The sequence below is a fragment of the Bos javanicus genome, chromosome 11 (genome assembly GCF_032452875.1).
Source record: "Bos javanicus breed banteng chromosome 11, ARS-OSU_banteng_1.0, whole genome shotgun sequence".
In the NCBI taxonomy this organism is placed as follows: Eukaryota; Metazoa; Chordata; class Mammalia; order Artiodactyla; family Bovidae; genus Bos; species Bos javanicus.
Window position 1 is genome coordinate 72,847,369 of NC_083878.1, and position 15,544 is coordinate 72,862,912.

General features: G+C 46.4%; 1 protein-coding gene across 3 annotated transcripts in view; it reads left to right on the plus strand.

Moving 5' to 3' along the window:
• Positions 1-15,438, plus strand: part of CIB4 (calcium and integrin binding family member 4) — a 53,012-nt gene extending 37,574 nt beyond the window's left edge. For 2 of the 3 annotated variants that reach the window (XM_061433063.1, XM_061433062.1), the window contains exons 4-7: positions 6,176-6,317; positions 12,777-12,886; positions 13,752-13,840; positions 15,242-15,438. In XM_061433063.1, coding sequence (XP_061289047.1) covers positions 6,176-6,317; positions 12,777-12,886; positions 13,752-13,840; positions 15,242-15,272 — 372 coding nt within the window. In that variant the 3' untranslated portion in view covers positions 15,273-15,438. The remainder of the gene's footprint in view (positions 1-6,175; positions 6,318-12,776; positions 12,887-13,751; positions 13,841-15,241) is intronic. The other variant, XM_061433064.1, reaches the window with a different exon arrangement.
• Positions 15,439-15,544: the final 106 nt, after the last annotated feature.

Here is a 15,544-nt window from a genome sequence, read left to right on the forward strand (position 1 = left end):
ATCTCATCTCCATTTTTGCACTTCTTGTAAAAAAAAAAAAAATTTTCAGGTCATGCTTGGCCTCATCACCACCATTCTGTTTGATAGTTATGTGGCACAGGCCAGCGTGGCAGGAACAGTACCAGGCAGACTCAGAAGATCCTAGGCTGGGCTCGTTGGCTGAATGACCTTGGGAAAGTTGCTCTCCCCATTCCCCGCTTCCCCTTCAGGGCCTCATTTCCACATTTGTGATTATGAGCGGGTTAATCTAGATCAGAGATCTCCAGACATTTTTGATCATGCACCCTCAGCAATAAAATAAAATGGAGTACATACCCATAATAGGCATTTATTCACTTATAAACTTTATGCCTTTACTACAGTACTAAATGTTATGAAATAAACGTGCAAAATTAAAAGTTAAATATGTGATATATATATATTCTTTTGTCTGTACCACACTGCTTATGGGTGTTCTGACCAGAGACTGAACCCAAACCCTGGGCACTGGACGTAGAATCTTAACCTCTGGACCACCAGGGAATTCCCTACATAAAAATTTTTTAAATAAATTCTCCTTTACTTTACATAACAAAATTTCCTCCTTTCACAATTTTATTGTTTGCTTATAATTAATAACAGTGTCGGAGAAGCAATTGAATATGTTTCATTTCTCTTTGGAATCTTGCTTTAACACTTTGAGACAGAGAGCCATTTAGGAGTCTGGTCTAGCTGGGTTTGTTTTTAATGGCTAAAGTAGTTGATCCAAAGAAAAGGATGTATCACTAGCTACATTAAATTATGGTACTCATTTTCAACCCCAACCACCAATTAAAGACTTTTGATTGAAATTAGGCTGGTTGATGCCCATCTTCCGTTACGTGAGTCAGCGGCTCTTACAAGCTAATTGGCAAGCCTTGCATATTGTATATCCACTTGTTAGATTTTTAACAAATGGACTGAATATCCACTCTTAACCTGGACCACTTTCAAACAGATTAGAAAAATATGTTTCTAATATTTTCAGATATGCAGATAGAAGCATCTTTATAGGTGATCACAGGAGATCACAGATTGTCAACAACAAAAATCTCATTTTCAAAAATCTCAGGCATTCTCTTCAAAGCATGAGTTTGTTTGGAAAATCAAACACTTTCTCACTCAATATTATAATAAGTCATCCTTTACCTTGAAGAGTGAGAAGAATTTGAGTTCATATTTTGGTGGATATCTCTGAGGTAGCAAACTGCCAACAGCCACTTGTCCTCAGAAAAGGCTCACCAAATTTCGAACTCTTGTCTTTTTGTACAAGAATACATCTTCTTTAACTCTGATGACTATTTTAAGTGCACTGCCAGAAGATAACCAACAAGCCTCTGGGTGGTTCAGAAGATTTTCATAGTCATTTTCCTTCTGATTATAAATCATTTTATAAGTTTTACTATATTAAAAAAAACTGATGACACCAATGCATCCCACAGCACTTGTATATATCTGGATTTGAGCTCTTGACTACAGTAGCCTGAAGGAAATTCTGCGGGGAGTAGTTTCACATGTATCAACATCCTTGCACCCCTACCCAGAATCCATTTTCATCAGGAAACAGCCACTCTATCAGTGATTACACTCAGACAAATTTTCTCATAAATGATGTCTTTATTAAGGAAGTAATGTACTGTTCAGTACACATTGCCTCTTCCCTTTAGTGGCTCACAGAAATGTGGTTCCTCATGTGTTTCATTATTGAAACAGAATCTAGGAACACCATGATAGAAACAGCCGCATTTTCTTCAACTATTTAATACATTTTGTGAAATTTGTTCTAATGCATATTTCTGTGCACCTTCAGCAAAATTTTCTCTGCATCATCCAATAGAACCTGTGGTCATCATATTGTGTTCACGTTCTATTCTTGCTACCAGCAGGTACCACACCAACAGCCAGCTTCCCAATCTCTATGAGACAAGGTGTGTGTATGTCGGGGGTGCGGGTGTGTGTGTAGGTGGATAATAGTCATGTGATACGGGTCTAAGGGGGAATGAATTGACTTCCTGGCAATTATTCTTCCTCCCCCATCACGCCCAGTAATTCCAGAAAAAACATCTACTTCTGCTCCATTGACTATGCTAAAGCCTTTTTGTGGATCACAACAAGCTGTGGAAAATTCTTAAAGAGATGGGAATACCAGACCACCTTACTTGCCTCCTGAGAAACCTGTAAGCAGGTCAAGAAGCAACAGAACCAGACATGGAACAATGAACTGGTTCACTGGTCACCCTGTTTATTTAACTTATATGCAGAGCACATAACGTGAAATGCTGGGCTGGATGAAGCACATGTGAAATCAGGATTGCCGGGAGAAATATCAATAATGTCAGATATGCAGATGACATCACCCTTATAGCAGAAAGCAAAGAGAAACTAAAGAGCCTCTTGATGAAGGTGAAAGAGGAGGGTGAAAAAGCTGGCTTAAAACTCAACATTCAAAAAATTAAGATCATGGCATCCAGTCCCATCACTTCATGGCAAATAGATGGGGAAACAGTGGAAACAGTAACAGACTTTATTTTCTTGGATTCCAAAATCACTGCAGATGGTGATTGCAACTATGAAATTAGAAGACGCTTGTTCCTTGGAAGAAAAGCTATGACAAACCTAGACAGCATATTGAAAAGCTAAAACATCACTTTGTCAACAAAGGTCCATCTAGTCAAAGCTATGCTTTTCCCAGAAGTCACATATGGGTGTGAGATTTGGACCATAAAGAAGGCTGAGTGTCGAAGAACTCATGCTTTTGAACCGTGGTGTTAGAGAAGACTCTTGAGAGTCCCTTGGACTGCAAAGAGATCCAACCAGTCCATCCTAAAGGAAATCAACCCTGAATATTCATTGGAAAGACTGATGCTGAAGCTGAAGCTCCAATACTTTGGCCACCTCATGTGAAGGGCTGACTCATTAGAAAAGATCCTGATGCTGGGAAAGATTGGGGGCAGGAGGAGAAGAGGACACCAGAGATGGTTGGATGGCATCACTGACTCAATGGACTTGTGTCTGAGCAAGCTCCAGGAGATGGTGAAGGACAGGGAAGCCTGGCGTACTGTAGCTCACGGGGTCTCAAAGAGTCGGACACAACTGAGTGACTGAACAACAACAATCCCCATCACTCCCAGTAAGGCCAAGTAGTAGGGGCAACCCAGGGAAGGGTTGGTATCTCATTCCATGGTTGGATAGATGCTTAGGCAGTGAGCTTATTGATCTGAGTGCAGGTGAACAGAACAGGAGATGGGACTTCCCATTACATCTGATTGTATTCTCATTGTTTCTACCTCATAGAGAAGAACTCTCATTTTAAGTATGAGAGGAATCTGCCCTGACATTTTCTTGTTCACTTGCATTTGCATCGTAAGCATTATCTTCAGTTGTGGTTTCCTTGCAGGAATCTTGTTAAGCCACCTATCCATTTGTGAGAGTTAATTTAGTTACAATTTGGCAAAGTAATCTGTAAAGCCACTTAGCTACGTGCATGCGACCTGGAATACATCACACTAGATAGCTCTTATCAGGATCCATTTGAGGCAGGCAAACCAAGCTTTCTAGGGAGCATGGAAGTGAATGGACAGAGGAAACAGGAGCTAGTTTGGAAGACCTAGCAGCACAGTCCAGATTCACCTGGACTCTGGCCACTCCTGAAACAAATTTATGTATATATATATGAGATTAATTCTGTCAATTGAAAATCTTATTTACAATGCAGATTTCTCAATGTATTGGTTTACTAAGGCTGCCATCACAAAGTATCACAGCTATGTAGATTAGACAGAAATGTGTTGTCTCACTTTCTGGAGGCTGGAAGGCTGAGGATCAAGGTGTCTGCAAGCTTGGTTGCTTTTGAGAGCTGGGAGGAAGAATCTTTTCCAACCCTCTCTCCTAGCTTGCAGAAGTTTTCTGGCAATATTTGGCATTCCTTGGCTTGTGCCTGTGTCACCCAGATCTCGGCCTTCATCTTTATGTGATGTTCTCCCTGACTAAGTGTCTCTGTGTCCAGATTTCCCATTTTATAAAAACACCACTCATGTTAGGTCTGGGGCCCACCCTAGACCTAATATGCCCTTAACTAACCACGTCTGCAATGGCCATATTTCCAAATGAGGTCACATTCTGAGCTATTCTGGGTCATATAAAATTTGGAGGAGATGCAATTCAATCCATTATGCTGGGCTGTGCCTCAGATCTTCTAAAACAGGATCTCTGAGGGCAGGAGTTACAATTCATGTGTTCAAGAAGGACCTCAGATAACCAGTATGCTCATTAAGGCTAGAGATCTACACAGTCATGGGAAATGACTCAGAATGTCCTCTCTTCCATCTCAAGTGCATACACCAAATAGAATTAAACCATAGACTTTCATATTGTAGCTGAGTTCAAAAGAAATGAAACAAAAATGTTCATGATGAATGTCTCCAAAGTGGAGACATTAAAACCAGAGAGCAAAGCGCTGGCTGAAGCTAGGGCAGCTCTGAGGAGTGATAGGCAAGGTCATGGGCCCAGAGAGGCTGGGGCTGGGGTCCAGCGAGGGAGCCGATAGGGTGTGTGTTCTGTGGAACTACTCCTTTTGCAAGAAGCCTAGAGCCTTGAAGAGATACCTTGTCAGTCAAAGGGGACTAGAAAATCAACTAAAGGTTTGTTTCCACTAATCAAAACTTTGGAAGATGGAGAAACTGCTGTGTGAATTCACAGAATCAAATAGCTTTCTTAGCTGAGATGCATCTAAGGAAATGGAATTTTGGTTGATGAGAAGGGAGTGATCAGGGGTCAGTCTGGGACACCAGAAGCACAGCTGGGATCTGATAAGGCCTACCAGTAATAGGGTGAGATTAGACTAGACAGAGGCTGGATTTCTGAGCAATTGTGGGCCAAGGAGTCCCACGAGGTGGGGATGGATAAGAGACACAGAGAGCAGGAGGAGGAGAGTGCCGAAGATGAATATGTTACTTTTAAATATTCCCAAGATTGTTCTGTGCCTTTAACTCTCCTTAAATCTGCTCATTCCCAAAGCCCATCCCACCTGCCCATTCCTGGGGGCTGGAGAGAGAACAGCAAGGTGGCCTTCATGAGCTGCCACTGAGCTGGTTGAGAAATGGCTTAGAACCTTGTGGTGCTGGCTCAGAAGAGCCCTCTCATGAATGACCCTGGCCAGGCCCACTTTAGAGAAATCAGGGTTTCTAAAATCACATGACGCTTCCTTGTTTGGGACTCAAAATTGAGAATTAATTGGTTTAAAAATGAAAACTGCTGTACAAATTATAATATCTTGTAGCGGTTGTATACCAACTTGTAATAATATCTTGTAGCAGTTGTATACCAACTTAGAGCTACCATCTGTTAAGTGTTATTTATTGTGCAACTTTAGAGTTTTCCAGGTGGGGGTAGTGGTAGAGAACCTAATGCCAATGCAGGAATGTAAGAGATATGAGTTCAATCCGTGGGTCAGGAAGATATCCTGGAGGAGGGCCTGGCAACCCACTCCAGTATTCTTGCCTGAAGAATCCCATGGACAGAGGAGCCTGGAAGGCTACAGTCCATAAAGCTGCAAAGAGCTGGCCATGACTGAAGCAACTGAGCACACACACACATACAACTTTAAACCTATCCTGTTTAATCCTCACAACAGACCTATCAAGTAGGTATAGTATTATCCCACCCCATCTTGTGGATAAGAAATCTTAGGCTCTGGAGATTATGTAAAATGATCACTAGTAAACGGTGAAGCCAGATCTGAAACCTGGGTCCGTCCGACTTCTACATCAATATGTTAATAGTAGTTAAACATGGAGAGTGAATCAGGAACAACATTTATCCCATTTTTAATATTATGGGGGGTGTTTTCCAAATTTTACATATAAATTAATAAACATAAAAAAAAAGAATAACAACCGAAAAATGAGGCTTTGGGAAGTACTGCAGGAGAAGGCAACAGTGGGGAGAGTGATGTTAAGTGTGATCCTTCATCCTGGGTACGCTCCATCGTGTCCATGATCCTGGCTCATTGACCTAACATCTACTCCAGTATTTAGGTTGTTGCTCTTGCTTTCTTCCCAAACCCAGGACACTGTGCTTCTAATAGATTAATGAGGTCCTGGGAGGCGTGAACCTGACACTGAAAAGCCTCCTGCCTCTTTCTCCTCCCCACCTACAGGTCAACCCTTTCAGAGACCGAATCTGCAGAGTGTTCTCCCACAACAATGTGTTCTCCTTTGAGGATGTGCTGGGCATGGCGTCTGTGTTCAGCGAGCAGGCCTGCCCCAGCCTGAAGATAGAGTACGCCTTCCGCATCTATGGTGGGTGCTGTGGGAATTGAGTGGTGGGACAAGGGCCATAGAGTAAATACCACATCTGGAATCCATCAGCATCAATGCATTGGTCTGATGCTGTTCGTTGGGGATTACTTGAGTATGAGGGGTATTATACTTCTCAAGTACTGTAGATCTTTGTTTTTTTTAATGGTTGAGAAGTCCAGCTCTAATGGATTGATGACTTCCCTTCCATGTCACCAGAGACAGGCAAATGGAGTCACTGGTGCTGATATTCCATATAGCAGCATGGGCAGGCCAGAAAGAGAAAGAGAGGACTATATATGGGCATGAAGGGGTTATGCTTGTTCTGTAAAAGTTAAGAGATTTAAAACACTGAAACTAGCTCAGCCACTAAATAGCTGAGAAATCTTGGGCAAATCGGTTTACTTTTTAGAGCCTCAGTTTCCTCATCTTAAAAATGAGCAAGTTGAGAGATATCATCTCTGAGGTCCCATGACACTTTTGGGAGCTGAAGTTCTGCTCTTCAGCCTCATGAACCCCTAGCACATCTGGGGCCCCGGAAATTCCCAAAAGGAATCAAAAGGAAAGAAACAAAGCCTTCAAACAGATCACGTGCAAGGCTTCAAGCTCATCTTGCCAACCCCTTGGGCCAAAGGACTCGTCCATTTAGGCTTGTGTGGTCTGTCATCTCGCCTGTCTTCCTTCTCTACCGGCTCCTCCCACCCAGTCCCCACATGGTGGACGCCATCTTATTCCTGCCTCAGCCAAGCGGACTTGGACAGAATGGAGTGAAGGGGATTTAAGCCAGAGGGACCTATGAAGTCTCAGTGTCTCATCTCTCATGTAAAAAGGGCTTAATGATATTTTTGTATTTGATATGTCTTCAGGCTTAGTATCCAGTAAACGCATAGGAAATCATAAGTTTCCCTACAGACACAAGCTGAGTAAGCTCCTATCATACTGTCTCTTCTGCAGAAAGCAACTATAAACTCTAAACAAAATGTAAAAATCAACTACCTCAAGGCACTGCATAGCCACGGAAAGCACAGATTTAACACTTGAAAAAAGGAAATGGTACTGAACGGTTCTCCACCCCTCTCCCCCAACTTTTAGTTTTGTACTTTTCCAGCCTGAAGGTGAGCTTCAGTAAGTGGCATCATACAGGACTAATAGAAACCCTGATCTCTTTCTGACTTGAAAAATCAGAGTTTGGGACACCTTTCCCATCAAAAGTGAAAAGAAGGGAGAGTCCATGAAAGAAAGCCAGAAGGAGCCAAATCTCATTCTGACCTCTAAACCATAGATACCAGGGTGAACTCAAAGCAACGCAGGTAAGGATGAAAGAACTGAATGGAGAATTGAGCTGCCATTGCATTTTACAAGGTCCCTGAGTGAGAGGGATTGCCCACTAGAATAGAAAATTCATCACTGTTTGGAAGAATATAACAGAATCCACAGTTTCTACATAAAACATTTATAATGTCTAAGATACAATAAAATTATTCAGTATCTTATTATTTTTTAAAAGAAAAATGATGCATTCCCAAGAATGAGGACTGACTCTAATATGAGCCAGATGTTGGAATTAGCTGATAAATATCTTCAAACAGTTATTATAATTATGCCCAATGATATAAAAGAAAATGGGCTCCTAATGAATGAAAAGATAGAAATTCTCAGTAGAAAAATAGAAACTATAAGGATCAAATGGAAAACACGGAACTCAAAAATAAAATATCTGAAATAAAAATCTACCATTTGGGCTTAGCAGGAGAATCAAGCCCACTCCAGTATTATTGCCTAGAGAATCCCAGGGATGGGGGAGCCTGGTGGGCTGCCGTCATTGGGGTCGCACAGAGTCAGACACAACTGAAGTGACTTAGCAGCAGCAGCAGGAGAATGAAGATGAGAGAGTCAGTAAACCTGAAGACTGATCAATAGAATATAATCTAATCTGAAGAACAGAGAGGAAAAATATGATGAGAAAAAAGAAACAGATCCTGAAGGACATGTAGGACAATAGGAAGGTCTAACAAATATCCAACTGACATCTCAGAAGGAGAGGAGAGAATAAACAGGGCAGAAAAGATATCTGAAGAGATAATGGCCTCAAATGTTCTGAATTTGATATGAGACACAAATTTACAGTGAACTTTAAGCAGGGTAAGTACAAATGAAATCATAGATCCAAATTCAGTTGGCTTAATAGTCCATTCAGTATTATTCCTCCTTCCTTACCCCAAGTACTGCTGGGAGTCCCCAGGGATTTCCAAGCTATCCACAGCATTCTAGTTCGTGAGCTGTGATACTTTCGTCGGCCCTTCCACCACAGAGCACTTGCTGTGCTGTCTCTAGCCTCTTCTGTCTCCTGTTAGTACTCTTCTGGATGGGCCAGCTCTTCTGGGTGGAAAATGCTGACCCAGACTAGGTGCTCTTGTCTTACCTGTGCAAGTAACATGAAGTTACCTGTGTAAAGGCAACCGAGGAAGAGCAGCAGTATATTAGTTTTCCACTGCTGTGTAATAAGTTACCACAAACTTAATGGCTTTAGATGAAACATACTTATAATCTCACAAGTCTGGGCCCAGCTTGGTCGGGTCCTCAACTTAGGGTTTCACAAGATTGCAATCAAGGTTTTGGCTGGGCTGCAATCTCACCTGAAGAATGACTGAGAGGGGAGGAACCCACTTACAAGTTCACTCCAGTTGTTGGCAGAATTCATGGACATGACTGAGCGACTGAACAACAACAGAACTTAGAGCCCTGGCCTTTTGTTGGCTACCGCCTGCATATTGCCCTCAGGTTCCAGAGGGTGATCTATGCTCCTAGTCACATGGGCCTCCCAACATGGCCAGTTGCTTCTTCCAAGACAGCTAGGGAGTCTCTTGGGCCAGACTGCTGGCAATATAACATATTATATTATAGACATCTCATCTGTTGCCAAATCCTGCTGCTTAGATGTAAGTCCCCACACACACTAGATGGGTGTGTCGATTAGACAAAAGCATGAACACCAAGAAGAGCAGATCATGAGGGAAGGAAGGCACTAGAGTTTGTCCACCATAAGCAGTGTGGAATCCATGGCAGAAGTGAAGCAGGCTTCCTGAGGGCCTCAAATGCAGCTGGAAAGTGCTCAGGAAGCCAGGCAGCTCCTTCCTCCTTTTTTCTCTCTGCCTGCCTAGTCTCTGATCTCTGCTTCTCTCTGTGTACCTTCTCCTTCTGCAGATCCAATTTTTATGCCTCTGTGCCTATGGACCAAAGACGACTACCCCAGCCTTCACGTGACCTATGGGCTTCACTCTGACTGACAGGCCACAAGCATCTCTGTCTCTCATTTCCATTTTCTCGGGAGATGCTTATCGGCTCCGCGAAACCAGAGATCCAGCTGCCCTTGGGTTAGGTGACCAAGCTTGCCCAGTCATCCACAACCAAGAAGAAGCAGCTTCTGAGGCCAATCACTGGGAGTTGAAATGCTGCTCAGAGATGGTAGGGTAGGCTGGGCAGATGTTCCAAAAGATATCTGTCTCAGCTGTCTTCCCATTGTTTCTAGAGCTAAACAAACAAAACCACCAAACCTTCAGGGAACTAGATGAGTTCCCTCAAGACATGGGAGCTCAAATGTCTTCAGCTCACGAATGAGGGGAAGGTCCTCCCTCCTGAGAGGTCAGGCAGAGTCCTCAGGTCACATCGAGAAGCAGACACTCCAGGCCCCTACACTGTCCTTGTATCTTCTCCTCTCTACCCTCCCCCAGGGCCTCCTCGAACAGTTTCCTTCCTTTTTGAGCTCCAGTGCAAAAGCAAAAAGCCCAGAGCCTTCATGCAAATCAGTGGTGCAAATAGATGCCTCGGGACTCGTAAACTCCAAGGCTTCGTCAGCTAGACTCAGGCAAATCTGAATTCTCTTCGGGCTCAGAAGATTGCTACCTTACAGAGCTGTCAGCAGGATTGAAGATAGGACGTGTGAATCTCTGAGCCTGGTGCCTGGCCCGTGGTGGCTGCTCTATAAATTGAGGTGGTAGTGGTAGGAATGAAGGAAGAAGAGGAGGACTAAAAAGAAGGGAAAGAAAAGGAGAAAGAAAAGAGAAGAGAGGATGATGATGTGATGGCCTCAGCAATCATCCTTAGCCAGTCTGAAGACCTAACTCAATGTTCTAACCCCTCACTACACCAATTGTGGTCTAGATACCAGCAGCAGCATCACTGCCAGAGAACTTGCTCGTAATGTAGAATCTCAAGCCTCAGTCTCCACTTACTGAATCAGAATCTACCTTTGAACAAGACTCCCAGATGATTCCTCTGCACCTGAAAGTTTCAGAAGCATGGCTCTAACCCACTGATTTTCCATCGCTGCCAATACTGGAATCGCTGTTGTTCAGTCACTGAGTCGTGTCTGACTCTGTGATCTCATGACTACAGCATGGACGACATTGGAATTACCCGGGGAGTTTTCAAGACCTACCCTTGGGCCCCAGGTGCAGAGACTTGATGTGATGGTGTTGGGTATGCCCTGGTTGGCACGCTTTTTGAAAGCGCCCTGCAGGATTCTAAAGTGCAGCAGGAAAAAAAAAAAAAGTGCTGAAGAGTTACTACTGCTCTGACCTACAATATTAGTTAGGACTGCATTCAGTTACTTGTAAGAGCATCCTTGTTTGAAAAAAAAGAAATCCTGGATTCAGGCAGTCCAGAGCTGAGGTAATGGCTCCAGGAGGCAATCAAGGGCCCGGGCTCCTTCAAGCCTCCTAATCTCCCATCTTTAATGGGACTGCCGTCCTCAGAGTCAATGTATTCTGTGCCTACAGGTATCTCGTCATCCCAGTCAAGGAGAAAAAGAGATGGGAGAGGGGATAAGGACAAAAGGAACATTGAAACACACCGACGACATCTACTCTTCTTTAACAAACTTTCTTGGAAGCTCCACCCAGCAAACTTTGGCTATAACTTCATTGGCCAGAACTGTTACATGGTCACGCATAGCTCCAAGGAGGACTAGAAGGCTGTGTATTTTAAGCTGGGCATAAACATGAATTGCAATTCTGTTAGGAAGAAGGAAAGGGCGAATGGCTGTCGGTCAAGTCCAGCCGGCCAGCCACACCTACCCAGGACATACCTCCTGGCCTCCAGTCTCTGCTCTGAGGGACTGTCCTGGCCTCCACCTGATCGATCTTCTCTCAGCATCTCTGGGGAGACTTTCTACCTGTTGGAGACCAGCTTCCCAGCACTGCTTTTCTGCTCGGGTCAGCACGGCTCCCACCAGCTGTGAATTACCCTCAGACAGGTGCCATAGCACCAAAGGCTGATCTTCCCAGCATCTGACATGAGGATGCTAGTGGCTGGGAGCGGCGAGGGAGGCAACCTCAGTTCCCGTGGGAATAGTGGTGAAGGCCTGCCTTAGCTCACTCATTCAAATGAGCTAATCTTGTGAAAGTACTTTGTAAATTGCAAGGAGTAACATGACAGATCGGGATGATGACAGTCAGAGAGTTTGGGGGACACCTGAAGGCTGAGCCCACCAACTCGCTCATCTCCCTTATTGCTGGGAAACGGCAAGAAGAGCCCTCCTCTCTCCCCAAAGTGGCCAAGAACATGGGTCATGAGGCTTCTGAGGCCACATGGGCTGCCGGGTAGCCCAGAGCTCCCAGCCCTCAACCCTTACCCAGGCTGTTCTGCTCTGGCACCCCCAAGGGAGGAGAACTGTCCAGGACTATACTTTACTCCAGCAAATTATTCTGTTTTCAGATGGCTTGGGATCAAAGCCATGTTGCTTTGCCGCAGTCTCTGCATATGGGAGCTGGGCCAGCAGGACCCCTGGAAACACTGCGGGGGGTGGGAGGAAGGCTCTCAGGAGAGGCTGCAGGGCTTCTCACCCGCAGCGCAAGGTCACTGCGGGGCCCCACTCCCTCTAGTCCTGACGCTGGACCCTCCCAAGCCCCTCTGCCTCTCCCCCACTGGCTCTGATCCATCGCCCGTGGTGTGTCACAGCGGAGCCATGTAGGGAGCGCTTAGATGAACATCATGGGTTTCAGTATCCAGTCCCCGTGGCTGATTACCATTCAGCAGGGGAGAGCCACCTGCCTAAAGAGTGAGGTGCTCAACTGGACCTTTATGTCCACACCCTTCCTTGGAGAACAGAGACCAAGGTCTTGGCTCCACCCCCGAAGGGTCCCCGTGGCTCCAGCAAACTCATTCCTCCATTCTGGGCCCAAGTTAGCTCTAGCTGTCATTCTTCAAAGTGGGATATTACACAGTTCCTAAGGTTGGCATGTTTCATATTCAACGGTCATCACATTGAATTGAATTTGCCTTCTACTGCTGCAACTCCCCACACTTAGGCCTGCCCCAGGTCCCCCTGAGTCTCAGGTTCTAGGCCCACCTGGCAGAGTTGGGCTCCTCGGGGCCTCCCAGAGGCTGGTGGGAGCCTGCAGGTTCCAGCCAGTGTCCTGGCCCAGGACTCCCTTCCTCTGAGGCCCCGCCTCCTCTTGGCAGATTTTAATGAGAATGGCTTCATTGACGAGGAGGACTTGCAGAGGATCATCCTCCGGCTGCTCAATAGTGACGACATGTCAGAGGACCTGCTGACCGACCTCACCAGCCATGTGTGTGCCCAGGGCTGCGGGGGGCGGGGGGCGGGGGGCGGTGGGTCCGGCCATCACCAGAAGCCTCTTGATGGCAGGCAAATGAGGGGCTCTGGCGGATGCACACTTGCTAGAAAAAACTACCCCCAGTTTCTGTCCTTCCTCCAGGACCATGCCTCCCTTCCTGGATCCCCAGAGCAGTAGCCCAAGGCCCCCATCCAAGGGGCCGTCCCACCAACCCTGTAGCCACTGCAGGCAGGTGGGCCAACAGCAGCACAGCCTCAGATGGACACGTCACAATGTCCCCTTCCCCACACTATAACAGCACCACACAATGCCCAGATGTCCTCAAGTGAGAGTCCAAAGGACATGAAGACAGCCCTGGGCCCATCTGTCCTAAGAGCACGAGAACTCTTTGGTCTGGATGGGAACTAGGAGCAAAGATAAAACCACGAGGGCTCCTGGCTGCGTCCCACCCTGACTGTGCACCTCGCAGGGCAGCGCCCCTGCCTGTGACTGGGTGACAGGAGCGGGTGGGGGATGTCACCCTGTCCATCATCCCCACATCCATTCTCACTGCCAAGTTTGTGCTGGAGACACCAAGAGGACTCTTGCCCAAGATGAGCTCAGCCCACAAGGTCCCAGACAGCAGTGCACATAACCTCATCTCTCTGCATCTCTGTGTCCTTGTCTGGGGCAGGACTAGGGGTGGGAGTGGGGGCAGGGAGTGGAGAACCTGCCCCCAGGGGACTCTAGGGATGCTAAGCACCAGGCAGAGAGCCTGGCTTGTGGTAACACTCAGCATGTGGTCCCTGCCCCCCAGCCCTGCACCCCCATCTCACTTTCTGATTCTCTGCATTCTGGCTCCTTTTGCGCCCCTGTCCAGGTCCTGAATGAGTCAGATCTGGACAACGACAATATGCTGTCTTTCTCAGAGTTTGAACACGCAATGGCCAAATCTCCAGATTTCATGAAGTAAGGTGTTCTGGAGTCGGGGGGTGCCCAGCCTAGTGGGGGAGACAGGAAGCTCCCCGCCCCCAGTCTCCCTGAGCCAGCAGAGCACCTCAGTCTTCCCAATGAGGTCATGAGTTTCCAGGGCACTTTGCAGATTCTTTCAGAATCAGCAATACTGGAACTTCTGAGAAATGAGGTAACCTGGAAAGAGACAGGGCATGGAGTTTCGAAAGGCAAAGCGGAGATTGCAGTTCAGGCATTGCAAGCAACGCGGGTGGTCCAGACTTTAGGTGCTGTCCCTCTCCAGCCAGCGCAAAGCCCACTGGGCTGCAGGACTGATCTGGGGAGTCCCCTTTGCCACTGTTAGTCCTGCTCCCCTCCCACTACAACCTCCAGTGGCCACTAGGAGCTGGGGACTGGCACCAAACCCGGGTGGGGGTGGGGCAGACAGTGAATATGCCAGTGATGGAGCTCAGAAGAACTCAGGTGGAAAGGGGCCGTAAGGGTCATATCTGGTCCAGACACTTCTGGACAATTGGCCATCTCCATATTGGCTGTGTTCAACAGTTTTATTTGGGTCCCTCCAGCTGTGGGAAGTACACCACCACTGAAGGCAGCCCATATCAGGAGGACCAGCCCGGTTAGGGCAGTCTTCTCTCACTGAACTACATGTTTGCCTGTGTCTGCTGTTCCTGCACCCTGTTCTGCCCTTGGTCATCAGCCAAGGTGACAGCAAGGACAAATGCCCCTTCAAAATGGTTTAACCAATCAAAAATGAACAAAACCAGCTAGGCCTCATGGAGCACCCGGCTAGGAGCCCGGAGTCTCTGCCTCTGTCCTCAGCAGCTCTGGTCTTTGCTTTACGTGCAACCAGAAATCTCTGCTTTGCCAGGCATGAGACCAAATGTGGCCTCTCCACAGTGGTCAAGTTTATAGCTCTTTGGCTCCCAATGACCCTCAGTGAATGTCCCTCGGCTCTGACTGAATTCCCAGAGAATCTGATTGGCCAGTCCAGGCAGGTGTCTGGCCCTCTTCCAATCACCTGGCTGGAGGAGATGGCCCTTCCTTCCAACATGGCTGCCCAGGGGCTCTTTTAGAGAAAGACAGTCCACACTTGGACCACCCTACTTGATCCTCTTCTTCTATAACAGCCCAGCACACAACTGAGGCTGGAATCTGTCTGCCTTGAGTGTTTTCTTTGAATCACTCCCCTTTCTTTCCACTGGCTCCAGCACCACAAGGTTGTGACTGCCTTAGCATTCTGGAGCTGCTCAAAGGAGCTTTAAAGAAGGCTTTGGGGTGGCTTGGATTGCTGCAAGCTGACCATCGCTCAGACAAAGGGACACAGAGCTGTGAACCCAGGAAGTAGAGGGGATTTTACAACTTCAGGCTTGAGGTGGCTAATGGAATTCCTTCTTTCAGCTCCTTTCGGATTCATTTCTGGGGATGTTGACATGAACACAAATACCTGCTCTGGTGGCCTTGAAGGGGACCCCCTGGAACTTGGAATTCAACCCTCTGCAGGCACTAGAGGAAATCTGACTAGAAGAATGACTTTGTCCCCATCCCTCCCTCACTTCTAGAATATTGTTCATTCAATAAAGCAAAATTAAAGCCTTTCCCTTTTCCCATCAGTTCATCATATTTTGAACTGAACTGAACATTATATTTTGAGTGCAAGGTCATATAGAAGTAATTTTTTATTAAGAACTGCTCATTCCAGGG